The 22,254-nt window shown below is 40.0% G+C and overlaps 1 protein-coding gene across 3 annotated transcripts in view; it reads right to left on the bottom strand.

Annotated features, from left to right (window-relative positions):
* LOC124795504 (peptide transporter family 1) overlaps positions 1-22,254 on the bottom strand; it is a 347,550-nt gene that overhangs the window by 47,522 nt on the left and 277,774 nt on the right. For all 3 annotated transcript variants that reach the window (XM_047259564.1, XM_047259565.1, XM_047259566.1), the window contains one exon: positions 16,919-17,167. In XM_047259564.1, coding sequence (XP_047115520.1) covers positions 16,919-17,167 — 249 coding nt within the window. The remainder of the gene's footprint in view (positions 1-16,918; positions 17,168-22,254) is intronic.

Consider the following 22,254-nt stretch of genomic DNA (forward strand, 5'->3'; position numbering starts at 1 on the left):
AGCATACACTGAAGAATAACTTGGTCATCCCAGCCTCTGTCGTCTCGTTTAAGAACAGATTTGGTGAATTGCAGATAGTTAACTGTCGCTGAGAACCACAGATCCTTCCATGATGCATGTGCGTAACAAACACTGAGCCGTTAATTGCTGAACAGCTGAGTGTCATAGAAACCTCCCATGCCGAGTCTGTGGGCGAAATTGGCGCTACCACTATGAGGCAAATCTTCTAGCTCGACTATCACCAGATCTCATTAAGGAACAACAGAAGAAGCTACTTGCCATTCTTCAAGAGTTCTATGAATGCTTCAATCCACAGGTGAAGAGCAAACTAGACAAATCAATAGTGAGGCATCGGATCAGCACTGGAGACCATCAACCAATAAGCCAGAGAGCATACTGTGTGTCAGCAATGGAACGTCGAATAATTCATGACGAGGTAGAGAAAATTATAAAGAATGACATCATTCAGCCTTCGCAGAGCCCATGGTTGTCACCAGTGGTTCTCATCAGGAAGAAGGAAGGCAGTTGGCACTTTTGTGTTGATTACAGGAAGCTTAATAAGATAACTAAAAAGGATATTTACCCTCTTCCATGAATTGATGATACACTAGATTGTCTGTAGGGGGCTAAGTTTTTCTCAACCATTGACATGTACTCAGGATCCTGTCAAATCGAAGTAGATGAGGCTGATCATGAGAAAACTGCATTCATCACCCCTGAGGGGTATTTTCAAAAGGTAATTATTGAAAATAACATGAACTGTATTTTACAACATACCCACTCACTTTAACAGAAACAATGCCATCATCTATGACTTCCTTTCCTGTCTCTCTTTCAACAGTATTTCATACTGTTTTTATTTTGTTGTTTGATCTGTCAATTTCAAACAATACATGCATATTTCTGAATTTTTTTTTACAACTATTCTTAATATGTTACAGTACTGTAAACAGTAGGAAAGCATTTCTGTGTCATTACTTGTTGTGGGAATATCATACAAGTTCTTTTTTGTTGTTGTGATGTGGCAAATGGTTTCTTTAATAACTTGCCATCATTACATTTAATTATCTTCTTAGGACAACTACTTTCAAATATGGATACAAACTCGATAAAAATATATTTAATTTTGAGTTAGCATTAGGCTCATTTTAAACTTCATTTCAATAAACAATTTTGAATATTTCTGTAAAATCTTCAGTAGTTTTTTCCATTAATCAGCCTCACTGTTCCTGAGCTGTACATGGAATAATTAAGGTATATAATGGGACAAATGTTCCAATAATCCATTTACCACCAGTCTCTCTCTGGCTACACTGAGTAACTAAGGCAGGGAAATTTATGACTAACACCAAATTATAAGTGGCTAACAGCACCTCTAGATCTAGTTTTCTTACAAGAAAGTTACATTAAAATCACCACAAATTAATAATCCCTTTCCTTTGTCTGGCAGAGAGCACAGTAATTCATGAAAATTTCCCAGTCAATCAACAGAAACCTGAATACTGTAACAATCACAAATATTACATTTTACAACAGTATCTCAGAAGCATATGCTTCTATATCCTTACCCGTACAGAATTTACTTATTTTCACATTTTGATATTTATCTCTCTTTTCTGAATACGATAACTTCTCCTTTATCCATATGGGATTTACACGAATATGCAGCTATCTTATAACCGTCTGCTTCAATAAGTATGTGATGCTCATCATAGGATATGAACTAGTGACAAAAATCAAAATATAGAAAATTTTCTCCAATAAATGGATGAAGCATGCTGACAACAATGATTTGTCAGATGAACTGCACTGGAGATAAAAAATTGATTGGAAGTGTTATGAAATCCTAAGTTTGTATAGATGACCCATTTACAGCATATTAGATTAGATTAGATTAGTATTTGTTCCATAGATCATGTGTACGACACTTCATAATGATGTGGAACGTGTCAGGCTAATAGACGATATCTACACAAGATATTACATAACACAAAATATTACATGACACTCCATTTTTTTAAATTTTTTTTGGTGGGATTTGGGGAAATTACCCGCTTACTATATCCAAAAATTCATCTAATGTGTACAAGGAGTTGCCATTAAGAAATTCTGTTAATTTCCTTTTAAATGCTATATGGCTATCTGTCAGACTTTTTATGCTATTAGGTAAGTGACCAAAGACTTTTGTGGCAGCATAATTTACCCCCTTATGAGCCAAAGTTAGATTTAACCTTAAGTAGTGAAGATCATCCTTTCTCCTAGTGTTGTAGCCATGTACACTGCTATTACTTTTGAATTCATTCAGATTGTTACTAACAATATATATATATAGACAGACACACAGACACACACACACACACACACACACACACAACACAACACAACACAACACAACACAACACACACACACACACACACACACACACACACCCCTAGCTGAGCCTCAGGTACAGGGCGGGTCGCAGGTGGCGGATAGCGAACGATCCATCAGATATGGTGGACAGCTGCGAATAAGGGGAAACCCAAATAAGCAGTCCCGGACTGAGGCGGCAGCATCACAAGGGTGTGGGAGGGTGACTTTTGGCAAGGGTCACACTCATTCAAAAACCACAGAACCCGAAGACGTTGCTGTGTCATGGCGAGTAAGTGCCGCCATTACAATAAGCACTGTCAACACCCAAATCCAGGACGCGTCTGAAGTGGGAACCATCGGCATCCTGGTCAGCGTCTGTTCACACAATGTGCGGCTGGTCATAATGCGCCAGGAACTAACAATCCCTGGTTCTAAACACCCAGTGGAAACTGGACCAACTTGATTACAAGCAAGTATGACTCGTGCAAGTAATAACAACATTACCCCTGGTGGTAACCAATCCACCCATCAACAGATGGCAACCAGGAATTCGGATTCTGGGGAACCTGGACTTACACGATTACATCAGAGAAAGTCGGAGCTCTCTGGCAAACTTCCACTTAAAACACCTACATACATTGGAACCTTTAACATAAATACATTAATCCAACCAGGAAAACTTCTAAACCTTACAACAGAACTTGAAAAGCAAAAGATAGTAATACTAGCTTTACAGGAGACACGTTTTACAGATGAAGAAACATCAGATTATGGCAACTATCGCATCTTTAAGAGCAAGACGGATAAACGAATCGGAAGAGGAGCCCCCCATCTCGGGATGGGGTTTATCATACACAAGAGCGTGCTCAGCTCCATCAAGGAAGTTACTCCCGTAAATAATAGGATAATGACGATGTGCTTACAATGTGCCAACAAAACATACGCAATGGTTAATGTTCATGCTCCCACAAACGGAGACAACAAGAAAAACCCCATAGAAACAGAAAAGTTCTGGGAAAATTTGGAGAATATAATGCCCAAGATTCCAAAAGATGATACAAAAGTTATACTCGGCGATTTTAATGCCCAAATTGGTAGAGAGAAAATCCACCAAAAAACCGTAGGCAAATATCCTGCACATAAATTTACCAATAAAAATGGTACAAGGCTCGTCGAACTATGTAAGCAGAATAACCTGAAGATAATGTCAACATCTCTAAGAAAATGTCCAAGAAAACAAAAGACATGGAGATCTCCTATACAACAAATTGGCGAGTTTCAAATAGATCATGTGGCGATTTCATACCCAGTACAAAAAGAAATTTACGACGTCCAAGTACGCAGAGGAGAAAACATTGATTCAGACCATTACCTAACTAGAATTAAAATCAAGTTTACAGCATGAAGAAGTCATCAGAAGAAAACAGAAATACAGAAATATGACAGCAAGAAGATTAAAGAATCTAAAGTAAAAGAAGAATGGGAGAAGGAAAAGGCAAACACATGGGAAGAATTTCATTCTAAAATCACGCGAATAGCTAAGGAAACTATTCCCTTGAAAAGATATTCAAACACCCTTGGATTCAGACTGTGAAAATGCATTGGAAAGGAGAAAAAAGGCATTTCAAGAATATAACAGTAAAAAATCACAAGAAAGTCTACATTTATTTAACGAGGTTAGAAAACAGGTTTCAAAATCTATTAGGCAAGCAAAAAGGAAGTACACAAAGGCACAACTGGATGCCATAGAAAAAAATTTCCAAAACTATAATACAAGAGACTTCTACAGAACTTTCGCAGATAAAATACAAGGATATATCCCTCAAAATTTATGTTTCAGAAAACCAGATGGTAAATTAGCCCTAACAAACCAGGAAAACTGTCAAGTATTGGCTCAATATTTTTCTAACCTACTAAATTGCCCAGAACCTAGTTTAAGGTTTCCCAAAGAAATCTGTGCCAACGCTCAACCGGATTCATTACCACCAACACAGGAAGAAATCAAATGTCACATTAAAAACTTAAAAAATAATAGAACATCTGGCGAAGATGGCATTGTTGCAGAGCTATTAAAAAACCTAGGACCAAATACGTTGCAAGAGCTCACAAAAATAATAACAAAAATATGGGAAACAGAAAAATTACCAGAGGATTGGAAATGTGCCCTTATTCACCCGTTACATAAAAAAGGAGACAGAACAAATGTCAATAACTACAGGGGAATCTCACTTTTACAAGTCACCTACAAAATTCTCTCAACATGCCTGCTGAAAAGAACACAAGAGCAGCTGGAACGCCAAATTGGTGATTATCAAGCAGGCTTCCGCCCCGGTCGCTCATGCATAGAACAAATATTTAATTTAAAGACAATATTAAAACACAAAGCAATTAGAAATGCCCCCATAATTTGTACATTTGTAGATTTTAAGAAAGCCTATGACTCAATTGACCAGTAATCCTCGTTTAACATTTTAGAGGAACTTGGACTTGACTCCAAAACACTAAGGCTTATCAAAGAATCACTGACAGACACTGCATCTAAAGTTAAATTCAGGGGAGAAATCTCTGAACCTTTTCTCATAAAAACTGGAGTACGTCAAGGTGATGGGCTATCTCCACTTCTGTTTAATATAGTCCTGGATAAAGTCACTAAGGAATGGGAAAAAGAACTAAAAAATCAATCCTACTGGAAACCAATCCATCTTGGTAGAACCAAAGACAACGTGGAGATATCTTGTTTAACATTCACGAACGACTTGGCCATACTTGCAGATGATGAAGAAATCGCCACCAAACAATTAGAGATCCTTAAGGAATGCGCGGATAAAGTAGGTTTACAAATTTCGTTTCAAAAGACAGAATTTTTCAGTACGAAATTTCATATACACAGTTTGAACACAAAATATGGAAAAATAAATAGAGTAAAACATTTTAAATACCTAGGTGAAATTTTGGAGCCAACCGGAGGAGAGAAAGTTGCACAGAAGATCAGACAACAGAAAATGAAGAGAGCATATGGTATGACACATGAAATATACAATAAAAAATGCATCTCCTCGAACACAAAAATCAGACACTACTGCGCAGTAATTAAGCCAGCAGCACTATATGCTAGTGAAATGCTCACACTCCACACAAAATGTGATTTAGAAAAAATACTAAAAGAAGAACGCAAAATCATGAGAAAGATTTTAGGTCCAAAATTAACAGAAGAAGGATACTGGATACAATCAAGAAGAACCACAGAAACTATATCAAACCTGGCAGCAGACATAAGAAGGCGAAGATTAAAATTTTATGGACATGTCACTAGACTTCCCCCCACACGACTCACCAACAGAATTCTCACTTACATAGAAAAAGTCAAATCAACAACACCATGGATTTGCCAAGTAAAATTAGATTTACAAAAAGCAAATATTGAACTTAAAGATGTCAAAGATAGAAAAACTTTTAGAAATAAGGTGGAAAAGTGGATTGTATTGTCGGAGAAGGAAGCACTAAAGAGACCAGGAACAAAATGGACAGAAGAAAGAAAAAGAAAACATGGAGAACGAATGAAAGAAGTATGGAAGAAACGGCGTCAGAAAGCTTTGCGTGATCCTTCTGTGTCCATTCGCGATAAGTAAGTAAGTAAGATATATATATATATATATATATATATATATATATATATATATATATATATATATTTTTGTGAGTCTACAGTGAAGATTTCTAGCTCTTTAAATAAGTGTCTGCAGGATGATCTTGGATGAGCTCCAGCAATTATTCTGATAACACGCTTTTGTGCAATGTATTGTATTGTATTGTATATTTATTGGTCCTGTGAATCATACACTGTACAGGGGTGCATAATGATATAGGACACTCTTTTACTCAATGAGGAGTTGTCCCAGAATATGATGCCATACGAGAGTAGAGAATGAAAATAGGCCTGGTAAGCTAATTTACTGAGATGTATATTGCCAAAATTTGCAATGACCCTAATAGCATAAGTAGCTGAACTCAAATGTTTCAGCAGATCTTCAGTGTGTTTTTTCCAGTTCAACCCCTCATCAATGCATACACCTAGAAATTTTGAATATTCTACCTTAGCTACCAATTTCTGATCGAAGTCTATATTTATTAGTGGTGTCATTCCATTTACTGTGTGGAACTGTATATAGTGTGTTTTGTCAAAGTTTAATGAGAGCCCATTTGCAGAGGACCACTTAATGATTTTCTGAAAAACATTGTTTACAATTTCACCAGTTAATTCTTGTCTGTTGGGTGTGATAGCTATATTTGTATCATCGGCAAAAAGTACCAACTTTGCATCTTTGTGAAAATAGAGTGGCAAGTCATTAACGTATATTAAGAACAGCAGAGGACCCAAAACCAAACCTTGCAGCACCCCATTTTTGATTGTTCCCCAGTTTGAGGAATCACCAGTTTTTTTGCATATTATGTGAGCTGCTTATTTTAACATTCTGCACTCTTCCAGTTAGGTATAATTTAAACCATTGGAGCACTGTCCCATTCATACCACAGTACTTGAGCTTATCTAGAAGTATTCCATGATTTCCACAATCAAAAGCCTTTGAGAGACCACAAAAAATCCCAACAGGTGACTTCCAGTTACTCAGAGCATTTAACATTTCATTAGTGAAAGTATATATAGCATTTTCCATTGAAAGAATTTTCTGGAAACCAAACTGACATTTTGTTAAAACTTTATTTTTACAAAGGTGTGAAGCTACTCTTCAATACATTACTTTTTCAAGAATTTTGGATAAGGCAGTCAGAAGAGAGATTCGGCAGTAGTTGTTGACATCAGATGTATCCCCTTTTTTATGCAGTGGTTTAACAATGGCATACTTCAGTCTATCTGGGAAAATACCCTGCTTCAGAGAGCTATTACGTATGTGGCTAAGAATCCCACTTAGACTATCTCTTGGGAGCAAGCTTTTATTATCCTGCTGAAAATGCCATCAATTCCATGTGAGCTTTTATTCTTGAGAGAGTTTATTATCTTCCTAATTTCAGAAGGAGAGGTGGGTGGAATTTCAATTGTATCAAATTGTGTGGGTAAGGCCTCTTCCATTTACTGCCTTGCTTCTTCTAATGAACATTTAGATCCTATTTTCTCTACAACATTTAAAAAATGATTATTCAGAATGTTTTCGACTTCTGGCTTGTTGTTTGTCAAGTTTGCATATAAGTAGCGGTCATCTGTTCTGAATTATAAAAGGCAGGATACTTCTAAGACAGATACGTCAGCACTTCTGTTCATAGGAATTTTAATGTCTCTTGTAACTAAGAGCTCACATCTGTCTCTCTGTTAAGTTGATCACTGTTGCTACTGAGTTTTCCGTTTCTCCTAACACAAGTTGGGTGACGTCGTTGACTTGTACAACAAATTTGTGATAGTACCGACATATGGTTGCTTCTGGATGCAACATCTACTTTCTCTCATGAAATTCTGCTGCTGTAATGGTAAGTTGGATGTTTTACATTGTAGGGGCCCTGATGGCTTTTTTGGGTTTCTGTGGAAGTCTAGAAGTAAAGCATATCAGAAGCCAGAGGCAGCTAGTGGACACAGTATGTTGGCATGCTACTGGCATCAATAAGGCTAGCACCACATTCCTGGCTACACACCAGAAAGAAGTTTCCTCAGAAGGCCAAGCCAGGCAATTACTACACCTTCAGGCCATGAAATTGTTGTCCTGTATAAAGCTCAAAGTGGTAAAACATCATAGCAGCTGAGTTACTGATTTGTCTATAAGCTTGCCAATTTCAGTTAAGGGATGAGCGATCTATCAGAGCCTATTGGAAAGAAGGGGGTACAATGGGTGACAAGAGGATATGAACCTACCAGCAATCATCAATGATAAGTTTGAGCCTTCACCATTGTGGAGACATCTCCTTGTACTGATCCCTCTCCTGTGACTTAGTACCATATCTGGGCCACTACAGCAGCAGATGCCTGCCCAGGTGGGCGGCGGTGGCAGCAGCAGCAGCAGCAGCAGCAGACTCCTGCACAGGTGTGAAGCAGTTTGACTCTGGGGTTTTGTCACCTATCTTCTCTGGTGCGTGGCACCACGGTGCCTTGTGCCACTATTTTTTGGAGCAGAACTTCTCAACAAGAGGCTGGTTTCCCCTACCAGCACCCCAGCCACCCACAGCACTGGTGATGCCAGCTTGCTGTGCGGCTTGCCATACTGAGTCAGGTATTGCTAAGGTGGGCATTTTTGTCAGTAAACCTGGGTGCACATCACAGCCACAGACCAGGCAGCAGCTGTCAACACTTGTAACAACTGAACACTCGTTAAGAGGGGGCATGGCCACTGCACTGTGGTGTCCATTTGTAACTACACAAGTTATGATGAAGAACTTGTCACATTGCCATACTTTCAATGAAGCCTCCACTGTCCAGCATCCTCACCTCAACCCCTGCCACTGACCATCCTGGCATAAGTAGCAGCCTGATGCCCCTGATCTACTTCAGTCAACATCAGAACTGCTGGCATCACCTATGGTTGATGTCAGATGATTCTGATGGAAGGAAGACTGACTTTAACATCCTGTCACCATCAAGGTTGTTAGAGGTATAGCACAAGCTCAGATTGTGTCAAGTGTCAAGGATGAAGAAGGAAATTGGCCATGCCTTTTCAAAGGAACCATCCTGAGACTTGCCTGGAGCAATTATGGAAAATCTTGGAAACCTAAATCTGGATGACTGGACAAGGGCTTGAACTATCAAATGATTCTGTCAGCATGAAAATGAAATCACAGCAGCAGCCAGCAGTACCAGCACAGTAGGGTGAGTAAGAAAACTGTTGTCCTGCTTGTGGATATGGGGGAGATTGGCTCTACATGAGAAATACATCATAATTTGAGAGTTACTTTGTTCAGGCTACTAGAATCAGCTGATTTATCATGGTTCCTCATGAACTGTAAAGAAGATTTCTTACAGCCTGTTAGAGGTACATGGTGTAACATGGTGGGGCACAGTGCACAATGTGCAAAATCTGTGTCAGTAGTATGTCAAAATATATCTTTGATGATCCATAGTAGTACTTAGTGGGACAACATTCCACACAGGGAAACTGTTATCTATGCATTGCTGTGGCAAGGGGTGTCTAAAGGAAGGTGCCATCTAAACTGCAAACAAGAAAACTAATGTCGGATTTGCACAATATTGTACTTGAGGGGTGAGTGTGGAGCTGGATGTACCAGTTAGTACACTGTGAAGGAAGTGAGGTGTTGGATACTTCACATTGCTTTGTTAGAAGGGGCACTGTACACAGCAAGTGGGAATTGGTGGAGAACAGTATCCATGAATCTCGATAATTTTAGCAGGAAAGATAAAAAGATAAGAAAGGGAATTATTATGCGAATTTGGACATCCTGAAGGATGATGTGGATTCTTGGAATCTAACCTTGATCAGCTGTGTGCTACTGTTAGAATTGCATTGTGTAAAAGAATAGAGCAGCTACTGAGGGCAAAAAGAGATAAACAAGGGTTTGAGGACTTTTTCCTTCAAGAACCTTTGACAGCAACACCCATGATGCAAAATCAGATACCACTGAGAAATAAAGCACTAGAGAACCATAAACTATACCAGTTGCTTCATTATTTGTGCCCATTATGGAAGAATTTATTGAACGTAAGTTAACCAGTGGGATAATAAACGGAATGGTAGTCCATGGGATGCTACTATTGGGGTTGTGGTGAAGAAATTGTCAGATGGTCCCAATAAATATTGGTTTCTTGTGACTATAGACATCTTAACAGTAAACAAAAATGCAAAGCACATTCCTAATATCATAGAGACCACTGACAATTTAGGACAGTGCTGATATTTTTCCACTATGAGTTTGAGAAGGAGATACCACCAGACAGAGGAAGCTCCAGAGAACCAACTAAGGACAGCATTTTCAGTCTCCTGGGGTCATCATCAGTACAGAAGATTACTGTTTGTACTGAAGAATGCTCCAGCAAAATTTCAGCTTTTATCAGATGGGATTCTGAGGAGATTAAAGCCTGGGCATTGTTTAGTATATTTGGATGATATAACTGTGTTCTCGAAAGAGATGGATGAACACAGGCAGCAGCTGAGAGACTTTTTAAAAGATTGCAATAGCATGTTTCATATTGAGCCCAGAGAAGTGTCATTTCATCAAGCAGGAAGAAAGTTTCTTACATTGTATAATCAGTGGGGAAGGAGTCAAGATGGACCTGAAACTGATATTAGTGCTACAATACTTTTTGATTCCTAAGTCAGGTAAGGAGTTACTGTTGTTTCTAGGACTCTCAAATTATTATTCTCAGGATATCAGAAAGAACCTGTGTTACCATGCAACACATCCAATAAGGTGCTGGGGTATGTACAGCAAAGAGGTCAGTGGCAATGAGTGTCCAATAGTTTCTGATTCACATCAGATCATCACAAATAAAAAGGACTTTTCCACACTGGAGAAAGAGATGCTTAATCTGACAAATGGAATTACATATATTTGGTGTTACTTATAAAGGGAAAAGTTTAAAGTAGTTGCAGATCATGCAGTTATAAAATGGATTTTAGGCTTGAAGAACATGTCCAGTAGGTTAACAAGGTGGGCATTGCATGTGAGTGAATTCAATTATGAAGTAGTATGTACACAAGGGAAGAGACATGGAAAAGCAGATGGGTTGAAAAGGAAAGTGAGCATAATACAAACACGGGGACTTAGCCTTGCCGAATGGCAAGCAGTGCAAAATTCTGACAGTGACTGCAAGATATAAAGGACACAGCTGCCATTCAGCAAGTGTGATGGTCTGTTGTGTAAGGTTATGAGGTTGGGGCCACATGTAGTGGTGACAGCAGAAAACAGAGAGGAAGCACTTGAAGGAAGGTCACAGCCACAGGCTATCCAGACATGTAGATTGTAGGGGAAGTAATTGGACAGTAGCAGAGAGGAACTGGTGTAGAGGAAGAAATGAAGATGTAGACCAATGTGTGAGGAGATATGTGCAGTGTGCAAAGAGTAGATATGAGCCACAAACAAATGTTAGTTCAGAGACCACCAAACCATTTGAAATGATTGGAATGGATATGTAGGCTCCATTTAGCCAGACACTTAAGTCAACAGTTACTGATCACTCTTGTAGATACGTGGAAATTATCGTAATCCCTAATCAGCAGGCAGCAACAGTTGTGCAAGCCACAGTCCACAATTTGTTATTGAAGTTCAATGTGCCAGAGACCACAATCATGGACCACAGGACAAATTTCATGCCTGGCTTAATGAAACAGTTATGTATGTCTCTACAGATTCAGGAAGTAAGAACTAGTCTGCTACAGCCACAGCCAAAACATAGAACAGAAAGGGTACATCATGCTGTTAGGAAGATCCTAAGTCACTATGTGAACTCTGACCATAATCACTAGGAATATGTCTTTCCTTTGTAGTGGCAGCTTACTATTCGAATGTTCAAATCAGTAGAGAGCTGTCCCCATACGAGGTGACATATAGGACAAAAATGAGTGCGAGAGAGGAAACAATGGTAGTGGGACATATTGTACATCAATGGGAGAAAAAGGAGACATGGGAGAAAGAAATACATAGTGGCAGTAAGAGGGTGATGCCGAGTATGAAAGCTTAACTATAAAGAGAGACTGGGTAAAAGGATTTAAAACGTTCTGTGTTAAAAGAGCACAACTATGTTCACATGCAAAATTTCTGGTGAGGAAGGCAGAATGGGGATTCAGTCAGCTGGTTCCCCACTTTTCTGTCATTCTTTTAAAAAGGAATATATTCACCTTTATTGTGCTCTGACAGCAGTATTTTTGCACTGGTAAGATATTAGTAGATCTGGATCACAGATTGACAAGGATGATTCATCATGGCTACTGTAAAATGAGAGGAGTTGTAATATGTCTTTCAAGTGTATAAATGAGAAAGGAGAAATAAGAGATAATTGTGAGTCCACAGGTATTACAGTCTTCTTTTACTACATCTATTCCCTACAAACCACCATGAGGTGCATGGCAGAGGGCATGTCCCATTGTACCAGTTATTAGGGTTTCTCCTTGTATCATTCATGTATGGAGAGTGGGAAGAATGATTGATGTACTTGATACCCTATATGATTGTACTTTTGACAATAAGTGTAGGTGTAGTACTGAGTCAAATGCTTTTTGGAAATCAAGAAATACTGCATCTAACTGATTGCCTTGATCCAAAGCTTTCCGCAGGTGAGGTGAGAAAATTGCGTGTTGAGTTTCACATAATCAATGTTTTTGAAACCCATGATGGATGGAATTTAAGAGGTCACCCTATTGAAGATCCTTCAATATGTTTGATCTCAGAATATGTCCTAAGATTCAACAACAGATCAATGTTAAGGATACTGGATGGTAGTTTCTGGATTACTTCTGCTGCCCTTCTTGTCGACTGGTGTGACCTGTGCTTTTTTTACCAAGATCTGGGCATGACCTTTCGTTCAAAGGAACTACACTAGATTATAGTTAGAGGAGGGGCTAACTCATCCACAAATTCAGTATAGAATCTGACAGGGATTCCATTGGGGTCTGAAGCTTTGTTCAGTTTTAATGATTTCAGCTGTTTCTCAAGACCACTGATACTAATACTGATTTCACTCATCTTTAAAGTGGCACGAGGATTAAATTGGAACAATTCTCCTGGATTTTCCTTCATAGAGGAAATTTGGAAACAGAGTTAAGCATTCCAGCTTTTGCTTTGCTACTCTCAATTTCAGCTCCTGTCTCGTCCATTAGGGACTGGACACTAACTTTGATGCCACTAACAGCCTTTACATACAACCAGAATTTCTTTGGGTTCTGTGAAAGATCATTTGACAATATTCTACTGTGGTAGACGAAAGGCATCAGGCATTGCTCCCTTGTCAGCCAATGCTTTTCATTTAGCATATCTCTATCTGCAGTACTACGCTTTGTTTTACACCTGTTATGCAGTAATCTCCATTTCTTCACAAGTTTCTTTACAGTGATGACTGTATACCATGGAGGTTCCCTTCTATTATAAACTGTACTACTGGGTACATATCTATCCAGTGCATGGTCAGCTGTTCTTGTAAACTTTTGCCATAGTTCCTCTACATGCTCCTGCCCTTTGCCGAAAGTTTCAGGTTCCTCATAGAGGTGTGACACTACTGTTTTTTTACCTAGTTTACTGAACATGTATATCTTTACTGCTTGTTTTAGTTGTCCTTTGTACTTTAGTACTCATTGCTGCCACAACCATGCCATTATCACTGACACCAGTTTTGATGTGGACATCCTCAAAGAGGTCAGGTCTATCTGTTGTCATTAGAGCCAATATATTTACATTGTGAGTGGTGTTCCAAGCTATGTTTCATAGGATGTCTTATCATGTGCATCACTAGCAAAACTGCAATATTCCCAATTGATTGTTGAATGATTAAATTCTCCACCAATGATTACAGTATGTTTGAGGACCTTACATACATGTTAAATGACATTATCTCTAAAGTTTTCAGATACATTAGGAGATGACTCTGGTGGGTGATAGAAGGATGTAATTACCATTTTATGCCTATCTCTTATTCTGAGTCTTACTCAAGCAATGTCATATGCAGCTTCAATTTCTATCTCGATAGATTTGAGTTTCTTGTCTACTGCAACAAATACACCAGCTTCATTTCCTATTTGCCTGTCCTTTTGATATACATTTACATTTTCCCCAAAAAACTCACTGCTACCAATTTCAGATTTTAGCTAGCTTTCTCTACCTACTATTATGTGAGCTTCGCTGTCTTTCTTGAGTGCTTCAAAGTCTGGCAGTTTGTTGGGAATGCTTTTGCAGTTTACCATTAGGATTTTAACACTTTCACCCATGGGAGGCATTTCTTTCAATCTTATACCTTCTGGGTTTTCTAGAGCTATCAGTATCAGGACTGGATGGCGAATCACCTAATATAAAAAATCCTTATGTGCACCCACACACAGTCAGCTACCTGAGTAGCAGCCTCTGATGTGTAGTGTACTCAGGAGAGCTAATGAGCCACCAAGTAGTTTGTAGCTGTAGGTGAGAGACTAGGAGCTAAGTATTGTAAAGAAACTGCAGCCTCTGAGCCTTTGAGTCCATGCCACCAAGCACTATTCTGCAGAAGTTTTTTGTAGATATTTAATGTTAATAGACATGTGTCTTATGTCTGTTACAGACCAACCCTGGGTAGAGACCTGGGGGACAGGTCTTTACAAGGGAGGGGTATACAGTGGCCCAGATGGGTTTTGGTGATTCTGTGAAAGTTTAGCAGTAAAACATTTCAGATCCAAAGGCAGCCAGTGGGCACAGTATGTGGGCATGCCACTTGCAGCAATAAGGCAGTTAATTCATCCTGAGATGGGCCAGACTTGGCACAACATTCTTGGCCATGCAGTAGGAAGCTGTTGCATCAGCAGGTTGAGCCAGTTCATTACTACAGTATCAGGCTATGAAATTATTGTCCTGTGTGTGTTCTGAAGTGGTAAATCATCTTAACAACTAAGCCACAGACTTGTATATTACAAAAGGTCGAGCAGACACACCTCTGTGTGAAGTCAGAATAGCTGTTGGGACCATGTGAAGCATCAAGAACACCAGTAAAACATTATTAGAGTTCCGTTATTTATTCACAGAGTTTACAAGTCGCTGTCCTGCAGCAGCTTCACACTGGATTCTGTGTGCCATCCACCAAGTCATCTCAGCATTTGCATGCCCAGATGTTGATGTCAGCAACCCTGTGGTTTGGCAGCTGCTGCTAGTGAAAAGGGAGATGGCTGCCCAGCATGAAGTGGTTTCGTGCCATCTTCAGAGTGTATTCAGACACACTCTGAATTCTACGATGACCCTCAATGAACCATCCATGATGTGCCTGGCATCGGTAGTCACATGCTCAGTTGATCTCCACCCTACCCCTGGTAGGTTTCAGCACCTGAAGGTATCCGAGTGTTGAACATTAACATGGGTCCAAGAGGCCTTGTTGCTGGCTTCCGTGTTGAAGACCAGTATTGGCAGCACTCTGCAATATGGTGTTGTAAGATGACATTCAGTTTCTCCATCTGTAGATGGTAGGGAGTGAGCAGCATGAAGTTCATTCAGTGAAAACTATCATCTTGATTACATCATAGACTGTGCTAGAGCATGTAGGACATAGATTCACTACAGCATCATAATCATGGAATTGAGTGCTATTTCTGTGAGTGCCATCAAATCTAATGATCAACTCATCACAAGAACTGGAGTATTTGAAAGGAGCTAGTGTGAGACTATGACACAAAGCTCAGTTCATAATAATTGAATGAGTTCTCCTCATTCTGCTACATTCACTTAACAGGCTGTTAACTCTATTGCAGTCCCTCACTATGTGCTCTTCTCTTATGAGATAGATACCATTCCTTGCAGCATTCTTTATAAGCTAATTAATATTCTTGTCTCACTTCCTTTGGTTTTCCATCTTCTTTTCTGCTGAATGCTTATTCCTTACTTGGCCAACAGTGTCACTGATCTGACCAACTTGCAACAGAATGGCTTGTTTCCTGCTTCCAGCTCTGTTTCTGGCATGACTTGGATTTGCCTGGGGAATGCAAATGAGTTTTAATAAAAAAATTCTAATTTATAGCCCTTACTATTCTATGCCATAAAAATATAAACTCGCCAATTTTAATTAAGAGATAGCAGTCTAGCAGCACCTGTTGGGTTGAGAGGGCTACATGGGTGATGAGGGGACATGGACTAGCTATTAGCTGCCATCAGTTTGAGCCTTTGCCATCACAGGGTCATCTTCTGGTACCGATCCGTCTTTTTGGACTTGGTACCACACCACTTGGGGGCATCTTCTAGCCTGCAACAGCCACAGCAGCAGCAGGCCAGGCAGCTGCTGTCAGCACACTGTGCACAGCAACTGAACACTTGCCAAAAGGGGGTATGGCCACTGCACTGTGTCATCCATCTGTAGCTATACAAGTCATAGTAAGGAACTTGTATTGTTACTACTATTTCACTGAAGCCCCCATCAGCCAGGATCCTTGCCTCGACCTCTGGCTGCTGACTATCCTGGTCTGTTACAACATGAAGCTCTGCCACTTGTTTGGTTAGTTCAGCTACTTGTGTCTGTATTGCCATATGGAATCTTCTGCTTTAGAAGAGAGATCATTGACATATGTAGAGGTGAAAATATCAGATATACAAATAACAAGTAATTAAAGTAAAAATGATTCAGTATTTTCATAGTTTTGAAAATATTTTCTTTCCCATGTTGCTTGTTAGCAACATCTGGAAAGTATTGCATTATGGATTTCCATCATTTACCCGCCCCCCCCCCCATTTTATCCATTTGTATTTATTTATTAATCATGAATAGGTTTACTGCCATTGCCTTTGCTGTTCACAGATTTGAGTGATATACACATACCCAATTTCAAGGAAGCAGCTCATTGAGTATGGATTATTTTCGAATGTTGAGTATTTTTAACATTATCATTGTGACAATTTGATAAGTTATCAACAGAATTGGCTTTGATTTGTTTTAAATTTAGGTTCATAAACAATTACCTCAAGTTGAAGTTCCACTATGGCAGATATAATAAAAGATATGGCTGCAAGAACACCACCAACTCCAATCCTCTGAAGAGGTTTTTTCAGAAGATTGCACTTTTCAAAGAGAGGATATATGCCAGCTTCAAAAACAGGAATAAACACAAGAATAAGAACAGGATTGACAACCTGCATCTGATCTGGTTTCAGGGACCATGATCCCAACTCGCCAGTCATTCTTGTCGCTTGAAATGTCCAGCGAGAACCCTGTAAAAGGCAAGTAAAATGAGCAACCAAATTATGGGCATAAATTTCTGTAAGTAATAACACTAATCTACTTAACATAAAAATGAACCACAGCAACTGATTTACAACAATATATTTCTTAGATAAAGAGTAAGCATTTACTTCTATTGTATAAAGTGATGGGAATATTAGTATTTCATGTAACACAATGACAATATTATAGGCAATGAGGAGGTAGGAGGAAGGTTATCATGGTATGACCTATGAAATTGGTGTTTGTCTTGTAAAATAAAGTGAATTATTTTCAGTTAGATAAAATATGGCAAAAAGTTATTTTCATTCTACAGTTAACCTTATGTTATCTGTCTAGGCACAATAAATATCAGCAGAATGGACAAAAATGCAAACTACCCAAGAGTAGATAGGTATGATCAACAGTGTGAAAACTCTTCAAATTTTTTTTTCATTTATGGTGTTGTGAAGTAATATGTTTGGCACTCTCCACTCATTACCCAATACTACCCGAGACTAGAACAACTTAACTGTATCACTCACAAGGACTTTTGTTATCACTCGTTGTGCCCTCAAATGAGGAACATTCTTTCTACAATCTTCCAAATGGTATTTCATTGCCCATCCAACCCACAAAATGTCCTGAGTCATTCTTACACAACACTTACTTCGAGCCCCTTGGTATGTGGGCTACATCCATGTGGAAAGCTCAGTTGCAACACCTAACCCAAATCAGTACATCCTTTTCCATTCCTGTCACAGAAATATCTTACCCTGTCAGAGGCAGGACCAACTTTGAAAAGTACCCATTTCACATAACAGTTCTGCTACGGCTTCTGCACAGTCTTTCTTGTGAACACAGCTTTCAATCTGCTGTCCATCTGATTGAATAGCCACTACCGAACTGTGACCAAGAGATAAGGTTGACCACACAACTGGCAGGACGTTCTGCTGAGCACAACATCCTTAACTTCAATTGCTGTTTTTAAAACTCCTTGCCATCTACATCATCTCCTTCACTCTAGTAATATCAGATAACTTAGAATTGCTCGGAAGGGAACTGTTCTTACATCACATTTTCTGACCCCACATTCTGCCTGGCCTGCCTTTGTCTGTCTTATACTCCACCTCCACATCCATTCCCATACATCTTACTTTATTCTATTAACCAACAAGGATATTTATCTCCTTGGTCAGTATCCTCCTGTGTTATACTTCCCCAACCCTTCCCAAACAACTCTGACATTTCATTTTCTGCCGTACAACTTTCCCCATGCACCACCACAGTGGTGCCACATTCCTACCATGTTTCCTTGCTGCATTCACCTGCCAGTTGTCAGCATTCCATCTCTTCAGCTGTCCCTTCCTTCGAGTCCCCACTTCCTTAGTCCTCCCATCCACATCACCCAACAAAATCCCTCATCCTAGCTACACTGCAGTGGCAAGAACATGCAGTTAGGTGGAACAGTATAACTGTCCATATGTATTAGTTCATGAAGAAGGCTTTGCCTGAAAGTTTAGAGATGTTTCCAGTCTTCTCTATAGTCCCATCAACGACTAAAGGTCTCAGTTGTACAATGAGTGGTGTATAGTTGTATATTAAGAATTTTCATGTCCAAAATGCTACAACGTTATCAGACAGAAAGGACCATATAATGTTTTTGAAAAACAAAGCACAAATATGCAATATTATTAACTGTGAAATTCACCACAAAGGGTGAGCACAGAGAAGCAGATAGGTACAGTGAGGAGACTTCTAAACATGTAACCTTTCAGACAAAAAAGTACTCCTTCAGAAACAGAAAGAACACATTTATTCACACAATCACAATTTTCACTCACATGGCCACTGCCTCCAGCCACTGTGGCCCATCTTCCACCCAGAACTTTCCACTGTCCAGTATTGTTAAGCTAAGTTATCACACTCCAACAGCACTGTGCATACTCTACAAAGAGTGAAATAATTTTGTTTCAGTATTCAGTACAGATAAGTGAACTGCATAGAGCAATTTGCCAGAAAATATATTACATCATGTACCAAAGTGGAACTCTGTTTACTGTAGTATAAGATGGGACACACAAATTTTTATGTAGCAGGCAAAATTGTCATGTACTGTAGTTCAAAGATTCACTTCAAGGTGGAAATGCTTCAATCTGCTAATCAGTACAGTCTTGTGTGTTGGTTAAAGTGGTACAGTTATACTCTCCCTGAGGTGACATATTCAGTCTGTGATTTTTAACTGTGGTTGATCCTAAAGAAATGATGGTCTGAGACAAGTTCTGTATTCTCTTATCAAAACCTGCAGCGCAGATCATAGGAGTGTTGAAAGCAGCATTTAAATAAGATACTCTAGGCTAACTGATGGTATGAGTGGCTTTCACATTTCAATTTATGAGACATGTCACTTTAAAACCCTTGACATCACAATGTAATGAATGAATTGAAAGAAATCAACAAAGATAACTGTTGGATGACTGCAGAGACCTTTGTGTCATGCATGCATGTCAGTACATGTTATTGGGGGAAATGAACCCACAACATGTTGTTACATAATGTGAGCTGTAAATGTTCAATATGGGCCAAAGTGTAAATCAGGTCACTTCTTTTTGTAACAAGCAGGTGTCACACAGTTTGAGGTGCCCTGTCACTGATTACATGGCCCATCCCACTGGAGTTTTGAGTCCTCCCTCGGGCATGGAGGTGTGTGTTGTTCTTAGCATAAGTTAGTTTGAGTAGTCTGTAAGTATAGGAGCCGATGAGCTCAGCGATTTGATCCTTGGGAATTCACACACATTTGAACAAGCAGGTTAAACAGCAAAATCATATGAATTTTTCTTCTGAAGTTGTTACTGATGACAAAAGATAGTGCTACAATTATGACCCAGTGATTAAACAGCAGCCAAGTCAGTGGAACCACTACCATCACTAAGACTAAAATAAGCACATCAAGTGATATCACACATGAAATCAATCCACATTTGTTTACTTGACATGAAGTAGACAGTGAACAAAGAATTTCTTTCATCAGGACCAAATCTTAATCAGGTTTGCCTTGGTATTTTGAAGTATGAAAATTTGCAATGAAAGTGCCTGTAGTTGAGACAGCATAAGAAGACCTGACAGCTCACAGTATGGTTGGCAGATTTCAGCTGCAAAGCACCAACAACTGCAGGTGGAAACAGTAACCATCTGCAGAACTGTGACAACACCGAGATGTTGCCATAGACACATTTAAAAATCATGTTATGTTATTTGCTGAGGCAGCCCTGTAAAGCTGCCATGCAGAACCCTCTGCAGCTGTCAGGGATCAGCTTACGGTGACTTAATTATAGACAAATCAAGCACCATATTGATACAAACCATAGTTGAGGAAAAATGTCAACAGTTCAACAGCAGCATCCCACTTAAAAACTTCCTGAAGTGTTTCCAGCAGAGAGAAAATTTAACTGAAAGAAGTGCACTGAATCAAAAGAACATTACTTTGGAGGGAACTGAACTTTAATGTGAGGTGCACACTATCTTTCACTCTTATTTCTTTGGACTGCTTTCTTCTAGCTGCTTCTTGGTGCATAACTTGTTCTTCTGCCATGTTTGTTTGTTTTGTCTCAGTGATTAATAAATGCATATTCGATATTTAGTGTGTGTGATTACTGACCTACCATATGTGATAACCACAGTGGTGACCCCGACACCATCATCGTCTCATCGTGAGTTATTTTGTGCTTGTTTTCGTCATTTGCGAACTTCGTGTGCCAGCCCACATTGTTTCCACCACAATGGCTCTACCAGTGCCTTTCGGTGCAAGTGTCATGTGCCCTATTAACTGTTCTTGTGACCACGAGTGGTCAAGTGTACCTAATGCAAGTTTGGTTACAGGTGATCAATTATTTACGTCCAGCCACACCAGTGACCACCTAACCTTAACTGGCTCAACATGGCCACCATCTAGTGTGGCAGCAGAACAAAAGCCAAACAGCCACAACATGGACAGTGCGTGCCACCTAATGACATCATCGGTGATCTTCCAGTTAAAGACATTGTGGTTTATCCTTCATCCACGCCGTTACGTTTGGGATGGTTTGACGTGCTGACAAAGTTCCAGAACAGTGAATTGAACATTTCTATGCAAGGGGTAGCACATTCTTATATGCCTAGTGTGGTTGTATCCCCCCCCCCCCAAGCCCCACCCCCCCTCCTGCACGTTGTCTTGGCAATGCCTGTTGCCTCCCAGGTCAGCCCACCCTTGGCTGTGCCTCGACCGCCTTCCGCCCACTGTTACAGTGGCATGAGCCGTTACACCCATGCTGTGTTCATCAGGCCTGCAGTTTGGACACACCATGCTGACTTAAGCCCAACACCTCCACAACATGTGCTGCATGTGGCCGCTGCCCCACACAGAGCTCAGATGACGCACCATTCACCGCTACTGCACATCCAGTGTCGGAGACGTCCTGTTCTGCTCACACAGATCTCCGTCTGCTGATGCTGCCTCAACATGTGTTACCTGGCAGGTTTCCCAAGCTACCTGCTTTGCAAAAAGATAACCGTAAGACTTCGTTCACCTTAGTGGATCACCTACTGGATATCCATGGCATTTCCGACATCGACGCCCATTTTGTCTGCCTGGTGTGCCACCTCCACACTCATCCGGACCTCATCAGCGACTTGCTTCTCTCATTGTTCACCTTGCACAAGTATCCAACAGTGAAACTACTGCTCATCAAGCACCTTTCTTGCCCTCCAGTGGAGGTTATCCACCACATTATTCATGACCAGCATCTCGACGTCCGCATTCCTTTGCAGCTTTGGCGGCACCTATGGGCATTAATTGACGTTTAAGCATTACCTGACACCGCAATTTGGACATTGTGGATGGTCAAAATGCCTTCATATCTGCAACTTCACCTACTATCCCACATCACTGACCCACTTGAGCTTCGTTTACGCATGGCAGATCAGGCTTAAGCTATCATTCGTCACCGGCACCACCTGTCACAGATGACTTCTCCATCACCCTCAGTTGGCACGCCTGCATCTTTGGTTAAGCACCCTGCCAGCAGAGGCCAGTGTGCTTGCCTTGGCACCTCGGCTGCCA

The sequence above is a fragment of the Schistocerca piceifrons genome, chromosome 4 (genome assembly GCF_021461385.2).
Source record: "Schistocerca piceifrons isolate TAMUIC-IGC-003096 chromosome 4, iqSchPice1.1, whole genome shotgun sequence".
Taxonomy (NCBI): domain Eukaryota; kingdom Metazoa; phylum Arthropoda; class Insecta; order Orthoptera; family Acrididae; genus Schistocerca; species Schistocerca piceifrons.